Here is a 14,735-nt window from a genome sequence, read left to right on the forward strand (position 1 = left end):
CATCACAACTGCAGCTGGATGTTTCGGTTTTCCCGCCCCGGCGGCCTACACCATGCCATGGATGCCATGGACGAGGTCGTCATGGATACCATGGGCGGCGAGCTCCACACACGCCGCCTGACGTTGAGAAGATGACGACCCGCCAACATATCGGCACTCAATCTACATGCGATGGGCCCCTGCCATGGTGGACTCGTGGCCGGCGAGCTCGAATCGGCGTTGGCGGTGCCTCTATGGTCAACGTTGGAGGTAAGTATTTTTTTAAGGTCTACATGATGTTGCAAGAGTCTATTGTTTTTATTGTGTAAGCACGGGAAAAGTGCTACAATGATTCTTGTGCTTAGGCACAAAAGGATTCTCCAATGTTGCAAATATGTTTGTGAGATGATGGCTACGTTAGGTACATTTATTAGATGCACTTTTTTGTTGTTGTTGTTGCGAACACATACATATTTACGTTTTGCAGCAAACAAATGAGGATCTATTGCATACACTGTTCCTTATTGCTACATTTGTGTGTCCAAAATCTTGCATCATTTTTTGCTACACGCCACAAGTTTTTAGAGATTAATAGGGAAGTTTTGCAAAACTATGTTGCATCTCTAATAAAGTTAGATACACAGGGGAAAACAGTCAAACAGGCTGCTACGCCTAGCACTTGCCCTAAATAAATCGTTCAGGTAAGGGAAGTGGACCTTCTCGTTCACCATTTGGGGTCTACGAGTCTCGAAAGCCAAAAGCCTGCTCTCATATTCCCATTCAAATACTGTAGTATGCATCCACGTTATACACTGAACCCATGATCGCTCTGGCATGCATAGAGGAAATTGCACATAACATCATATGTTGGGGCATGTTTTGCAAGGAACTACAACCATATTTTATTTTTGCACAGAACACCATATTTTATTATAATTGTTGCACAAAACACTAAGTAGGATCTTACGTCGTTTGATACATAGTTAGTCCCATAAACCCATTGAGAGTACATACGTGGACTCCGGCGTGGATCCTGACTAGGACTTGCCGCATAACTCTTCCTACTGTTTAACCCCGCTGCCACCATCTCGGTCTCTAACCATCGTCGTCGCCTCCCTCCTCTGGAATGAGTCCACTTTTTCATTCTCAATACTAGGGATCACCCTTGGTCGAGAGGGAGGTAGGTTCTCCGGTGCAGGCGAGGATGGTGGTGGCAACGCCAGGATGGCCGACAGCGGCCTCCGCGCCTGGTTATTAGGGTCAGCTTGCGAGTGTGGGTGGGGACGACAAGTGATTGGAGCGCGACCGCAATCTTCATTTATTAAGACTATACGATGTTTGTACGCCCGCGTCTCCTCACCTCCCTCGGCCACCAATGGGCGAGCTCGAAAGTTTTCTGAGAGGACGCGCGCATACACGTTGCCGTCCGCGGGCAACCCATGAGCCTAATTATGTGTTAAACGGGATAATATCCCTATCTAGTGTTTTGTGCAACAATTACAACAAAATATGGTGTTCTCTGCAAAAACAACACATGGTTGTGGTTCCATGCAAAACATGCCCCAACATATGGTGTTATGTGCAATTTCCTCGCATGCATAACGTTCTCAATGACATCATTGCCAAGCTTTCTACAAGGATTGAAAATATAAGATATGCAAATCACATTATAGATCGCATGAATGTTCAGAGCAAATATGTTTCAGGTCTAAGACAATTATTCTCAGGCAACCACCAATTTCTAGATTACCTTTGAAAGTCTCTTTTGCAGGAAACACCTTCACTGCTAGGACAACATTGAATTACTAGTACAAAATAAACAGCACAAAGAACAGGTTATAACGTTCTTACAACTCCGAAAACAAACCACTATTCTCGCAGCTCAAGAGTACACTTGTACTAGACATACTATACGGCTGAGCCACTTTATTTGGGCCTGAGGGAGTACTACAAGCCACCTTACAGGCCATTGCGTCACAAGTCTAAAATCAGAACACCAAACAGAACAGGAGATCGGAAAATAACAACTGATCTTTATTGTCTTGATCAACACGAGGGGTCGGCAGACTTGGAGCTCCAACTCAATCGCTACATCACCCAGTACTGTTGAAAGTAACAAAACATCATGAGTACGGCTAGACAAATATGAACTGACAAGTTAGCTTGTTCTAGTTGAGCAGAGTGTGTGCAATGATACCAAGTTCAGGTAGGTTCCACGAGAAATTCTTGCAGTGCATATGTAAGAAAAATGTTAAACAAGACTAAGTGTTATTATCTTAATTTGATATATCGGTATGTTTCATGTCATACAATGCACATGCATATGCTTTTATTTTTAAATGAGACCAATGGTGGGAGGAACCACCATGGTATTTTATTAAGACAGTGGTGAGGCTTGAACTTGGGCCGCCTAGCACACCACCTCATGTGCTAGCCAGTAAGCCGTCTTTCTCCATATGTTTTTTTAGCAAACTAAGCAACACAAAAAATATTGGCTCTGTTTCTCTACAATGAAATGTATGTTTGTCAATAAAATTCTCAGTTGCTACAAAGTTTAACCTATTCCAAACTTGCAGATATCAATGGTAGCAAGATTTTTTTTTTCTCACAAGGCGTTGAAGCGTGCAAGTGTCGATCCCCTTTATTTAAGATGTTGGTCCATTCTCATAGCAAACTTTCTTCTCTGATGGTTCGTTCTCTAAAGAAGCTATGGGGATGCTAGGCCCCATTGTTTCTTTACCACTTGACGTTTCATCATCCTTGCTCTTACGCTTACTACTAGAAGAAGGTGCTTCCTGTTCCTGTTGCTTTTCAGCATCTGTAAATGGTGAGAAGATGAAAATGGTTACCAAGTAGTTTACTCACAATTCAATCGCTATCAAAAGGTTCAGTTCATCACAATAGTTGCTAGTGCCTCAATTTAGTTAGATATCATATCTTGTGGTGATTGAAACTGCGCCCCAAGGGCAATAGTCCTGATGGAAGTCATGGTCATCACTCATCAGCAAGTTATCTACAAAAGATTACAGGCAAAGAAACTGTAACATACCTCGGCAAGCAGATGTTTGAGGCGTGGAAGTAGGCACAAACCCAGCAGGTGGCCATGCCATTTGGAAAGGGTAAGCCACGGAACGATGGCAAAGAAACTTATCCTTGATGCTCAGGTTGTTGAGATCAATGAGAAAGTGGGAATACTTGGTACCCTTAGAGTAAATAAGAGCTAGTCCAGCAGACACCATACTCATACTAGGGAATGTCTGGAACTGGCTTTTCCGAGCTTGCTTCTGCAACTCCCACCCACTGCCGCCACTGCCAGTGTGATTCTTCTTGAGTAGCCACACCTGCAGCGTGGCTCTGCCGACAATGGCCACAAGGCAACACGCGCCGGCCTCGGTATCTCCTATGGTGTACATTGGCCGCGGCCTTAGCGGATTCTTTGAGACGACTACCAGTGGAGCTGGGAGAGGGACCGTGGAGAATGCCATGGTGCTGGTGTCAAGAAGGAGCGAGGAGTTTTGGTCACGCCTCCAGAATATAAGCCCGGCCGCGGCAGCAGGCATTGCCGGCGTACGCAGTGTGGCCACATCGATGCCGTCCACCCACGGGTGGCAGCGCCAGCCCGTGCCGGAGCGGCACTCCATGGCTCGCAACCTTGGGCCGTCCCGCTGCACGCTGACCAGGCGGATGGGTTCCCCATGGCCGCCGAGCAAGCAGTCCGCCAGGTATTCCGTTGCGGATACAGCAGCAGCAGGGGGGATGTCGTTGGGTGGACGGCGCACGGCGACATGCTGGCGGGAGACGGGGTCGTACACGAAGAGGGAGTCGCCTGTGCAGAGGAGGAGGCGGCCGTTGCGGCAGTCCCGGAGGCGCCACGCCGGGTCGTGCCCGAGGCTGGTGAGCAGGAAGTCGCCCCCGCGCGCCGCGGCAGCGAGGTCGCGGTCGGCGCGGACGGAGGCCGACAGGTGGAAGACGGGGAGCTGGCCGCGATCCGCCTGCGAGACGAAGAGGCCGAGGAGGGGCGGCGAGGGTTGGCGCTCGCGGAAGCGGCGGAGGAGGTCCGGGCTTGAGGCGACGCGGCGCCAGCGGCTGGAGGAGAGCGCGGCGCGCGCCAGGGACGCCGATGAGTGGAGGCGGAGCAGGATCTCCTCGATGTTGTCGTCCTTGAGGGAGTCAATGGTGGTGGTGGTGGTGACGGCGGCGCTAGGGTCCATGGGCTGCGCTGGCGGCGTGGCCATCTGGAGTGGAGGCCGTGGAGCGTGGGGTGGTGGAGAAGTTGAGGATCCGGCGGCGGTGGTTGTGGTTTAGGGCGGCTTGCGGTTGCGTCAGGAGTTTCAAATGGGAAATGGCGAAATGGGAAATGGGATTGGGGAAATTTCGCCTTCTTCGCCGGCGACGGTTATTGGCTGAGATATCAAATCGGAGCAACTCCAATAGCATAGACCGGTTATTGTCTATAAACATGTTATGTCATCTAACAATAGTTGGTTACAAAAATGTACTACTTTTTCAATGAATGGGCCACATTTCATTCACACAATTTGCTTAGGAGCATGTGCTAGAGCTAGCTTTTGCATACGGGCATCTCCAGCGGCGCGACGCATTTTGGACGTCCGTCGTGTCCGTTTGCGTCGGCCAAATTGTCGAAATCATCCGGGCGTCCGTTTGCGTCGGGGGTGGCTCCAGCGGCATGACGCATAATTTTTTTTTCATTCATGAAGCCATAATTTACACTAATAAAAAAACATAAAAAAGCTAGAAAAGCGTGCTAAAAGTAGGTGCTGCCTACTGGTCGTCGTCGCTGATGAGGTCAATCAACTCCGGCGTCGGCCATGGAAGCTCGTACGCCGGCGGTGGAGGAGGTACCGCCGCATGGGCAGGAGGCTGTGGCCAGGGATCCCACGCAGGAGCAGCAGGCGGAGCGCGGTCGTTGGAACGCGTCGGCGTGGCCGGAGGAGTCGCCGCCTCGCCGGCCTCCCCTGCGCGAGTGCTGACTCGCGGAGCTGGATTGCGAGCCCGTCCAACAAAGCGAGCTCGTTGAGCTCGTCCTGCTCGCTGTTGGCCAGTGCCATGGCAATGGCCTCCTCCTCGGAAATGTCCAGCGGCTGGGTCTCCAGATCCCACACCGACCCTCCGTCGTCGTGGTCGTACCGTGCAATGGTCACGTCCTCGTCCTCGTCCTCGTCGCCATCCTCGTCCGCGTCCTCCTGGCCATTCTCTTCTTTTTCTGCGGCGATCTCGTGCTCGAAGTACTCTACGTCGGCGAGGTAGCCAGCGCGGCGGCGCGCGTCGAACTCCCACGACCTGAATGAAATCCAGTTGTAGGAGTTCAGCGCGTACGCCGGATCCTCCCGCAGATCCGGCAGCAAGATCGCTCGGCGGCGGTGCACCTCGTCCCGCCGCTCTCGCCCCTCGCGCGGCACGGGGGGAACCGGCACGCGCCTCGAGTTGAGGTACCAGCCCCCTCCCGGCAAGTTCGCGTCCGGCCATGGTACCAGCCGGTTTTCCTCCCATAGCTGTCGTGCGAAGTCGACGCGGATGTACCGGCCGACCCGTGCCTTCTTGCCGGACCGCGAGCCGCTAGACTCGTGGTCGTTCTTGGTCTTGCAGAACGGCCAGCATTTCTTCCCCATGGCGTCGATGGGGTGGATACCGTGGGATGTGGCAATGGTTTGGTCGGGGAAATGGACGCCGGCAGCGTCTCTTTAAGAGGTTCGGACGCATCTCGCCTTCAATGGCCTGCCACTGCAACGCCGCCTCGCTACGCACGCTCGCCGAAGCCGAGGCGCGCCATTAACGCGGCCCTGCGAAGGCTGCAGCGCGCCGCTCGCAGGTAATGCCGCGAAAGACGATGCAGTTCTGTCCCTGCCAGGCGGGCCCGTGCGACGACCGAGCGGACACTTTGCGCGTCCGCTCAGCGTCCGCAGAGATGCAAACCTGACGCATATTTGGGCCAGGTTTGCGTCTCCGCGTACGACCCGGTCACTATGCGTCGCCCCGCTGGAGGTAGTGGCAGACGCATTTCCGGTTACGCCGGACACAAACGGTCGCTCAGCGTCCATTTGCGTCGCGCCGCTGGAGATGCCCTAAGAGCTCACTTACATTCTCTCTCCTCCAACTAGATACAAATATATTATTTTAATCCTTGTAGCCAGCTGACTAGGACTTATTGTACTTGCTCTCACCCACTTCGTAATTGTCTAGTTTTTTTTGACATGAAGTGTCTAATTGGGCTGGATCCCGCCACCAATCCGCAAAGTCTTCTTGGGCAAAGTGTTTTTTGTGTCGAGAGATGCAACATCTGTTGATAGTGGTAATAGGCCCAACCGATGGCCTATTCAAAATTAGTTGTGACAAGGTGGAGACAAATTGTGTAGGTGCATCATATTTTCTTCAGAAATGTACTCAACGTATTGTTGCACTTGGAGTAATAGAAGCACATAAGATCCAGAGCACATGGGAAGAGGCACTAGTTTAGAGATCATCATTTATAAAAATTTACATGTAATGTTCCATCTTTTAAACTCAGAGATGTATGTTTCAAATTTCTTTTTTAAGATAAATTGTCCCGCTTTATTGATAGATAATGTTGGACATTGATACAGGGATTGGTACAAAATTTGGAAGGATCTAACAACCACAAATGGCACACGACTCTCGAGAAGTAGGAGCCCTGGCTAAGAGCATCCTGACTCGTCTCCCCGAGAAGCCCCCACGACTACTTTTTTTCATCCGGCCGGCGAAAAACGGCCCAATCAGGCCCCCGGTTCCTCGTTTTGATCCGGATTTGAGCTTATTTCGTCCGGACTCCCCACGCCAACCCCGGTTCCCCGGGGGCTCCGGATGGAGCGAATCACGCACTCTGGGCCACTGTCAGTGAAGGATAGAGAATAAACACGGCCCCCGCCCACCTCTCTCTCTCTCCCATCCTTTCTCTCTCCCCGATGCCACCGGCCACGCCGACCCGCCCCGCCGGCCACCGACCAAGCCAACCCACCGCCCCATCCTCCCGACCCTCCGGCCACGCCGCCCCTCACGCCACTCCGCCTTCGTCCACGCCATCGGCGGCGGGCGCCTGGTCCCCGCTGGTCTCTTCCCGCTGCCAGGCGTCGAGGCCGGGCCTCTTCCATCCGTGCCGCCGGCCACGCCCGCACGCCGCCGCGCCCCGAGCGAGTCCGTCCCAGCTTGCCGCCGCACCACCAGCGGCCGCCCGCTCTCCTCACTTGGTCGGCGCCGTTCTTCTCACTCGGCTGGCCCCCGCACACCCACCTGCTCACGTCCTGAGCGAGGGGGGGCCGTGGCGCCCTCGAGCCCGCGGAGGCGCAGTAGGTCGAGGCCAAGCGGGGCCAGCGCGGGCGAAGTCGTGGCCGGGCTGGTCGTGGCTGGCCGGCGGAGGCGAGGTGCAGGATGTCGAGGCCAGCGAGACCAGCGTGGGCGAGGTCGTAGCCGGCATGGTCCATGGTCGAACACCTCATGAGCAGCTCGGCGTGGGGTGCACATGGCTGGAAGTTTGTTGCCCCCATGCCAAAAATTGATCCAACCCGGAGCTAATTTCGTCCGGAATTCAGCCTGGGGGCCTCCAACGACTGGAGATGCTCTAAGTTAATGACTTATGAGCCTCTACAATATGTTGCCTACCTTCATGAATAAAACAAACAACTTCAAAACTAGCAGTGTAGTCGTTAATTGCTTTCACAATAGATGCATTAGCACCTCCCGTTAATTGCTTTCACAATAGATGCATTAGCACCTCCCAAGCTGTCTAATATGTCACGAATGATCCCTTGGCAATCAGAGCCGATACTAGCCTTCCTCACATTTAGATCATCTGCTAATGATAGGGCTTCTCTCTAGGCAATTGTTTCCAAAACAAACAGGGTCCGTAACTCCCGAAAACACAGCTGGCAACCTATCTCATGTAAAGACCATCTCGGTTTCGACCAATTACTCCGATCACGCCTTAATTTTCCAGCCCGAGATACAAAACTAGCAGTGGCCAGGCGGATGGGCAAGACATGTACTGTAGCACTTCTAGACATCACAACTGCAGCTGGATGTTTCGGTTTTCCCACGCAGGCGGCCTACACCATGCCATGAACGCCATGGTTGAGGTCTTCATGGATACCATGGGCGGGGAGCTCCACACACGCCGCCTGACCTTGAGAAGATGACGACCCGCCAACATATCGACACTCAATCTACATGTGATGGGCCCCTGCCATGGTGGACTCGTGGCCAGCGAGCTCGAATCGATGTTGGCGGTGCCTCTATTGTCAACGTTGGAGGTAAGTATTTTTTTTAAGGTCTGCATGCATGATGTTGCAAAGTTCGTTTCACAAACTTTCGAGTCTATTGTTTTTATTGTGTAAGCACGGGAAGAGTGCTACAATGATTTTTGTGCTTATGTACAAAAGGATTTTCCAATGTTGCAAATATGTTTGTGCGATGATGTCTACCTTAGGTACATTTATTATATGCACTTTTTTTTTTTGTTGCGAACACATACATATTTTAACGTTTTGCAGCAAACAAATGAGGATCTATTGCATACACTGTTTCTTATTGCATACACTGTTTCTTATTGCAACATTTGTGTGTCCAAAATCTTACATCATTTTTTGTTACACGCCACAAGTTTTTAGAGGTTCATAGGGAAGTTTTGCAAAACTATGCTGCATCTCTAATAAAGTTAGATACACAGGGAAAAATTGTCAAACAGGCTGATGCTACGCCTAGCACTTGCCCTAAATAAATCGTTTAGGTGAGGGACGTGGACCTTCTCGTTCACCATTTGGGGTCAAGGAGTCTCGAAAGCCAAAAGCCTGCTCTCATATTCGCATTCAAATACTAGTATGCATCCACGTTATACACTGAATCCATGATCGCTCTGGCATGCAAAACGTTCTCAATGACATCATTGCCAAGCTTTCTACATGGATTGAAAATATAAGATATGCAAATCACATTATAGATCGCATGAATGTTCAGAGCAAATATGTTTCAGGTCTAAGACAATTATTCTCAGGCAACCACCAATTTCTAGATTACCTTTGAAAGTCTCTTTTGCAGGAAACAGTAGTATGATTTCAGGTCGAAGACCTTCACTGCTAGGACAACATTGAATTACTAGTACAAAATAAACAGCACGAAGAACAGGTTATAACATTCTTACAACTCCGAAAACACACCACTATTCTTTGTTACACCTGAGCCAAATTAATTGTCGCAGCTCAAGAGTACACTTGTACTAGACATACTATACGGCTGAGCCACTTTATTTGGGCCTGAGGGAGTACTACAAGCCACCTTACAGGCCATTGTGTCACAAGTCTAAAATCAGAACACCAAACAGAACAGGAGATCGGCCGGCAGACTTGAAGCTCCAACTCACTCGCTACATCACCCAGCTGTTGAAAGTAACAAAACATCATGAGTACGGCTAGACAAATATGAACTGACAAGTTAGCTTGTTCTAGTTGAGCAGAGTGTGTGCAATGACACCAAGTTCAGGTAGGTTCCACGAGAAATTCTTGCAATGCATATGTAAGAAAAATGTTATACTCCCTCCGTCCATAAATAGATGCCTGAGATTTGTCTAAATCTGGATGTATCTAGACTATATCGGTTTGTTTCATGTCATACAATGCACATGCATATGCTTTTTTTAAATTGAGACCAATGGTGGGAGGAACCACCATGGTATTTTATTAAGACAGTGCGAGGCTTGAACTTGGGCTGCCTAGCACACCACCTCATGTGCTAGCCAGTAAGCCGTCTTTCTCCATATGTTTTTTTTAGCAAACTAAGCATCACATTAAAATATTGGCTCTGTTTCTCTACAATGAAATGTATGTTTGTCAATAAAATTCTCAGTTGTTGTGCGCAAAGTACAAAGTTTAACCTATTCCAAACTTGCAGATATCAATGGTAGCAAGGGTTTTTTTTCTCACAAGGCGTTGAAGCGTGCAAGTGTGGATCCCCTTTATTTAAGATGTTGGTCCATTCTCATAGCAAACTTTCTTCTCTGATGGTTCATTCTCTAAAGAAGCTATGGGGATGCTAGGCCCCATTGTTTCTTTACCACTTGACGTTTCATCATCCTTGCTCTTACGCTTACTACTAGAAGAAGGTGCTTCCTGTTCCTGTTGCTTTTCAGCATCTGTAAATGGTGAGAAGATGAAAATGGTTACCAAGTAGTTTACTCACAATTCAATTGCTATCAAAAGATTCAGTTTATCACAATGGTTGCTAGTGTCAAATGGTGGCAAATGTCAGTTCAGTTTGATCAGGAAGCAGTAAAGTTAGTAATTGTGAACTTAGTACAATTCAATTTAGTTAGATATCATATGTTTTGGTGATTGAAACTGTGACCCCAAGGGCAACAGTCCTGATGGAAGTCATGGTCATCACTCATCAGCAAGTTACCAACAACAGATTACAGACAAGGAAACTGTAACATACCTCGGCAAGCAGATGTTTGAGGCGTGGAAGTAGGCACAAACCCAGCAGGTGGCCATGTCATTTGGAAAGGGTAAGCCATGGAACGATGGCAAAGAAACTTATCCTTGATGCTCAGGTTGTTGAGATCAATGATAAAGTGAGAATACTTGGTACCCTTAGAGTAAATAAGACCTAGCCCAGCAGACACCATACTCATACGGAATGTCCGGTAGAGGCTGATGAGCTCGCCTTTCTGAGCTTGCTTCTCCAACTCCCACGCACTGCCGCCACTGCCAGTGTGATTCTTCTTGAGTAGCCACACCTGCAGCGTGGCTCTGCCAACAATGGCCACAAGGCAACACGCACCGGCCTCGGTATCTCCTATGGTGTACACTGGCCGCGGCCTTAGCAGATTCTTTGAGACGACTACGAGTGGAGCTGGGAGAGGGACCGTGGAGAATGCCATGGTGCTGGTGTCAAGGAGGAGCGACGAGCTTTTGTCACGCCTCCAAAATATAAGCCCGGCCGCGGCAGCAGGCATTGCCGGCGTACGCAGTGTGGCCACATCGATGCCGTCCACCCACGGGTGGCAGCGCCAGCCCGTGCCGGTGCCGGAGCGGTACTCCATGGCTCGCAACCTTGGGCCATCCCGCTGCACGCTGACCAGGCGGATGGGTTCCCCATGGCCGCCGAGCAAGCAGTCCGCCAGGTATTCCGTTGCGGATACAGCAGCAGCAGGGGAAATGTCGTTGGGTGGACGGCGCACGGCGACATGCTGGCGGGAGACCGGGTCGTACACGGAGAGGGAGTCGCCTCTGCAGAGGAGGAGGCGGCCGTTGCGGCAGTCCCGGAGGCGCCACGCCGGGTCGTGCCCGAGTCGGGTGAGCAGGAAGTCTCCCCCGCGCGCGGCGGCGGCGAGGTCGCGGTCGACGCGGACGGTGGCCGACGGGTGGAAGACGGGGAGCTGGCCGCGATCCGCCTGGGAGACGAAGAGGCCGAGGAGGGGCGGCGAGGGGTGGCGCTCGCGGAAGCGGCGCAGGAAGTCGGGGCTTGAGGCGACGCGGCGCCAGTGGCTGGAGGAAAGCGCGGCGCGCGCCAGGGACGCCGATGAGTGGAGGCTGAGCAGGATCTCCTCGATGTTGTCGTCCTTGAGGGTGTCGACGGTGGTGGTGGTGACGGCGGCGCTAGTCTCCATGGGCTGCGCTGGCGGCGTGGCCATCTGGAGTGGAGGCCGTGGAGCGTGGGGTGGTGGAGAAGTTGAGGATCCGGCGACGGCGGTTGTGGGAGGCATCAGGGGTTCCAAATGGGAAAGGGGGAATCTTGGCCTTCTTCGCCGGCGATGGTTACTGACTGAGACATCAAATCAGCGGTAAGTAATTGTCTAGTTGGGCCGGGCCCACTCGTTCGTGAGGTGCGAGTGTGCCATTGGTTTGTTGGAGATTCGTGAAAATATATATACAGAAACACACTTCCACCTCAATTATAAAATCAATACCCCTTAATAAATTTTCACATCTTACATATTTCCGACTCCTTGCGTGAGTCAAATAAGACTACTGTGAACTAATGGAAATTGAATAATTATGACGGAAAATAAACCAATGTTTTTTTGTAGTATTCAGCAGGCACCTAATCCATAGCAGTCATATACAAGATATGCATATTATGCAGCATATACATATTAGTTTCATTTATGCTTCATCATAGAATTGTTCAACAATATTCTTCCACACAATATTTTCTAAACATCAAAAAATATTTCTATCAAAGAATTTTTTCCAAAAAAATCTTAATATAATGAACAATATTCATACGAGTTTTAAGAGAAACATTCAGAATTTCGCAGAAGTTTCATAAATAGATTTGTACAAATAATAAAAAATATATCAAAGTGATGAGGATATTCCAACCGAACTACTACCTCTGTCATTACAAGATGATGAAGACAATGCTGCTGTGAAGCTCAAGTCCAATGAAGTTAGGATTGGACCTATGACAAGAGCTCGTGCGAAGCTACTCAAACAACATGTGAACTTGTTCCTAAATGATACTTTGATTGATGAGAACTTTATACAGCCAAAGTCCTATTACTTATGTATGATCAGGTACGAAGATGGAGCAAGCATCGCACGAGAAGAGGAGCAGCTGGACGTGAAGCTAGACATGGAGTTGGACATAAAGCTAGACCAGAAGACATCTCAAGGACGCGCGGGGAAGGAGAGGGAGGCATGCGCGAGGGAAGAAGACGAAGTCCAAGCCGGGGCCACGCCCAGTCTGACCGGCCGCCACGCCGGATGGCCCGGTCCCACGTCCGGTTCAACCGGACGCCACATCGGGTCAGCCCGACGTCAACCGGACCCTGGACCGGTGCACACCGGGCACCATCCATGGGCTCTGGACCCCTAGTTCGGTTACCACCCGGTGCCAGGCCCGGTTCAAACCGGCCTGCCCGGTCCCTAGCCCGGTCGACCGGCTCCCAGGCCGGTCGTGTCCGAGTCAGTCTCGACCAGATCCCGATCTGGGTCGGTTTTTAATGTATTTTGTCGACTCCTGGTCGTCATGAACCCCTATATAAGTGTCCAGGACGCCCCCAAATTAGGTTTAGACCACGTTTAAGATAAATCCTAGTTCATAGTTGATTGATTTGCAACTCTATTGAATCTCTACACCAATCTGCATCGATTTGGTGTTTTGCTACTGAAAGTCTTGTGTGATCTGATGTTCCATTAAGAATTAGACGGTTGCAACTTACCGCTTTGTGGTCGGCGGCTACGTGCGCAAGTCTGTGGAGTTGCGAATATCTTGAAGGGTTGAGAGCTGTTGCATTGACGACAGTGACCAATCAAGAGACTCGTTGCGTCATACAAGTTATCATCCACGTCATCATCGTGTTATCTTCGCTGTGTTCATCACATCCACTATCTCTTACTGAGAAGATCGGGCAACCCCTTCTCATATTGGTATCAAATTTCAACGTTTCCTCGGTAAGCCATCCACAATCCACCCCCATAGTTGAGTTGTGAGTGTTTCCTATGCAGAAAAAACCAAAAAAAAAGTTAGGGTTAGCGTTAGCCATAGCCTTAGATTGCACCAATTTTGAGTTTTAGTTGCTTTCTGTAGTTGTTTTTGCGTATCTTTTTCTTCCTTCTAGTAGATTGTCTAGGGTTTGTGTTTCGATATCATCTAGTTTTTGGTTTTTGTTGCTCCGAGTACACATATCATACAGTTTGCTTGTTCCCAACCATAGACACGGCCTTTCAATACAAGTGACTAGGAACTTTCCTAGAAAAGACTAGTTTTACCGCTCGACAGGCTGCTCATTAGGGTTTTGGTGCTTTGCATTATCTGTTGGCCGTGTTCAAGGAGTTGAGTCCTAAAATAAATAAATAAAAAATAGAGAAAATAGAAAAGAAGCAAAAGGAGCTACAAGTGCTGCGTGTGATAAAAAGAAAAACCAAAAACAAAAGTGAAGTGCTAGTAGAATCAAGTGAAGGCCTAAGTTTACTTTTCTGCACCTGTAGTTGAGCAATCTTGTGTCTGTCCGGTTGAGCTTTGCTAGCGTATCTCGAGTGCATTGCAAACTTTTCATCCATATAGTTGCATTGCCACATTATTCGCCTGTTTGTGAGTATCATTGGTTGTTCTACGGTCAGCGCTAGAGCTTGTTATTAGTGCAAATAGGTAGCACACCTACAGCCCCACATATATCATGCTTTGTCGTGTGATTATTCTTATACCCTTGATATTCATTTCGCTACATCCGTGCACTAGTTTGTCAATCCAAGTGGTAAGCAATACTAATTCACTTTGGAGTGGTAAGATTTACCTTTTCTTATCAGTTTTGAGTGAGTTGTGAGAGTACCACCACAGATTATTGTTTTAGTGCACTAACCTACTAACCATGTCTTTTAGTGATGCTAAAATTGTTAACCAGAAATAGAAGAATGGAGTTGATGCTATGACTTCGAGGGAGTATGAAGCTCTTCGTAATGAGATGGGACGTGAATTCCACGAACAGGGCGAAGGACTTATTGCTGAAATTCAAAAGATCAATGAGAAGTTGGGTACCACTACTGAGACAGTCAATACAATGCAAGAACAAGTGACGGATATTCAGCGATCTATTCAAGCATTGCAGTTAGCTGTTAAGAACCTGACCCAACAACATCAACAACAACATGAAGACGAAGGGGCTGATCTTGAGGAACAACCTGCTGCTGCTGGTGGTCGTGGTGTTGGACGTGGAAACCGTGGTCGTGGCTTTGTTGAACTCGGAGCTCGCCGTGTCCATCCACAACAGCAAGACGATGGTTTGGGTG

General features: G+C 49.6%; 2 protein-coding genes across 3 annotated transcripts; both read right to left on the reverse strand.

Annotated features, from left to right (window-relative positions):
• Positions 1-1,619: 1,619 nt before the first annotated feature.
• On the reverse strand, positions 1,620-4,382 carry LOC127332108 (uncharacterized). The gene is made up of 3 exons (XM_051358367.2): positions 3,029-4,382; positions 2,589-2,797; positions 1,620-2,082 (listed from the first exon to the last, which is right to left on the reverse strand). Exons 1-2 carry the CDS (start codon positions 4,212-4,214, stop codon positions 2,625-2,627), a joined length of 1,359 nt encoding a protein of 452 aa, XP_051214327.1. The 5' UTR covers positions 4,215-4,382; the 3' UTR covers positions 1,620-2,082; positions 2,589-2,624.
• A 4,675-nt stretch (positions 4,383-9,057) lies between these two features.
• Positions 9,058-11,780, reverse strand: LOC139829785 (uncharacterized). Of its 2 annotated transcripts, none has more exons than XR_007870201.2 (3): positions 10,438-11,780; positions 9,878-10,135; positions 9,058-9,383 (listed from the first exon to the last, which is right to left on the reverse strand). XR_007870201.2 is itself a non-coding variant. In XM_051358364.1 (3 exons), the coding sequence occupies exons 1-2, from the start codon at positions 11,705-11,707 to the stop codon at positions 9,963-9,965; spliced, it is 1,443 nt and encodes a 480-aa protein (XP_051214324.1). In that variant the 5' UTR covers positions 11,708-11,779; the 3' UTR covers positions 9,058-9,383; positions 9,927-9,962. The 2 variants fall into 2 exon arrangements, 1 of the variants encoding a protein (XP_051214324.1); XM_051358364.1 differs by having other exon boundaries at positions 9,927-10,135; positions 10,438-11,779.
• Between the last annotated feature and the right edge of the window lie 2,955 nt (positions 11,781-14,735).

This window comes from Lolium perenne, chromosome 4, assembly GCF_019359855.2.
Source record: "Lolium perenne isolate Kyuss_39 chromosome 4, Kyuss_2.0, whole genome shotgun sequence".
In the NCBI taxonomy this organism is placed as follows: Eukaryota; Viridiplantae; Streptophyta; class Magnoliopsida; order Poales; family Poaceae; genus Lolium; species Lolium perenne.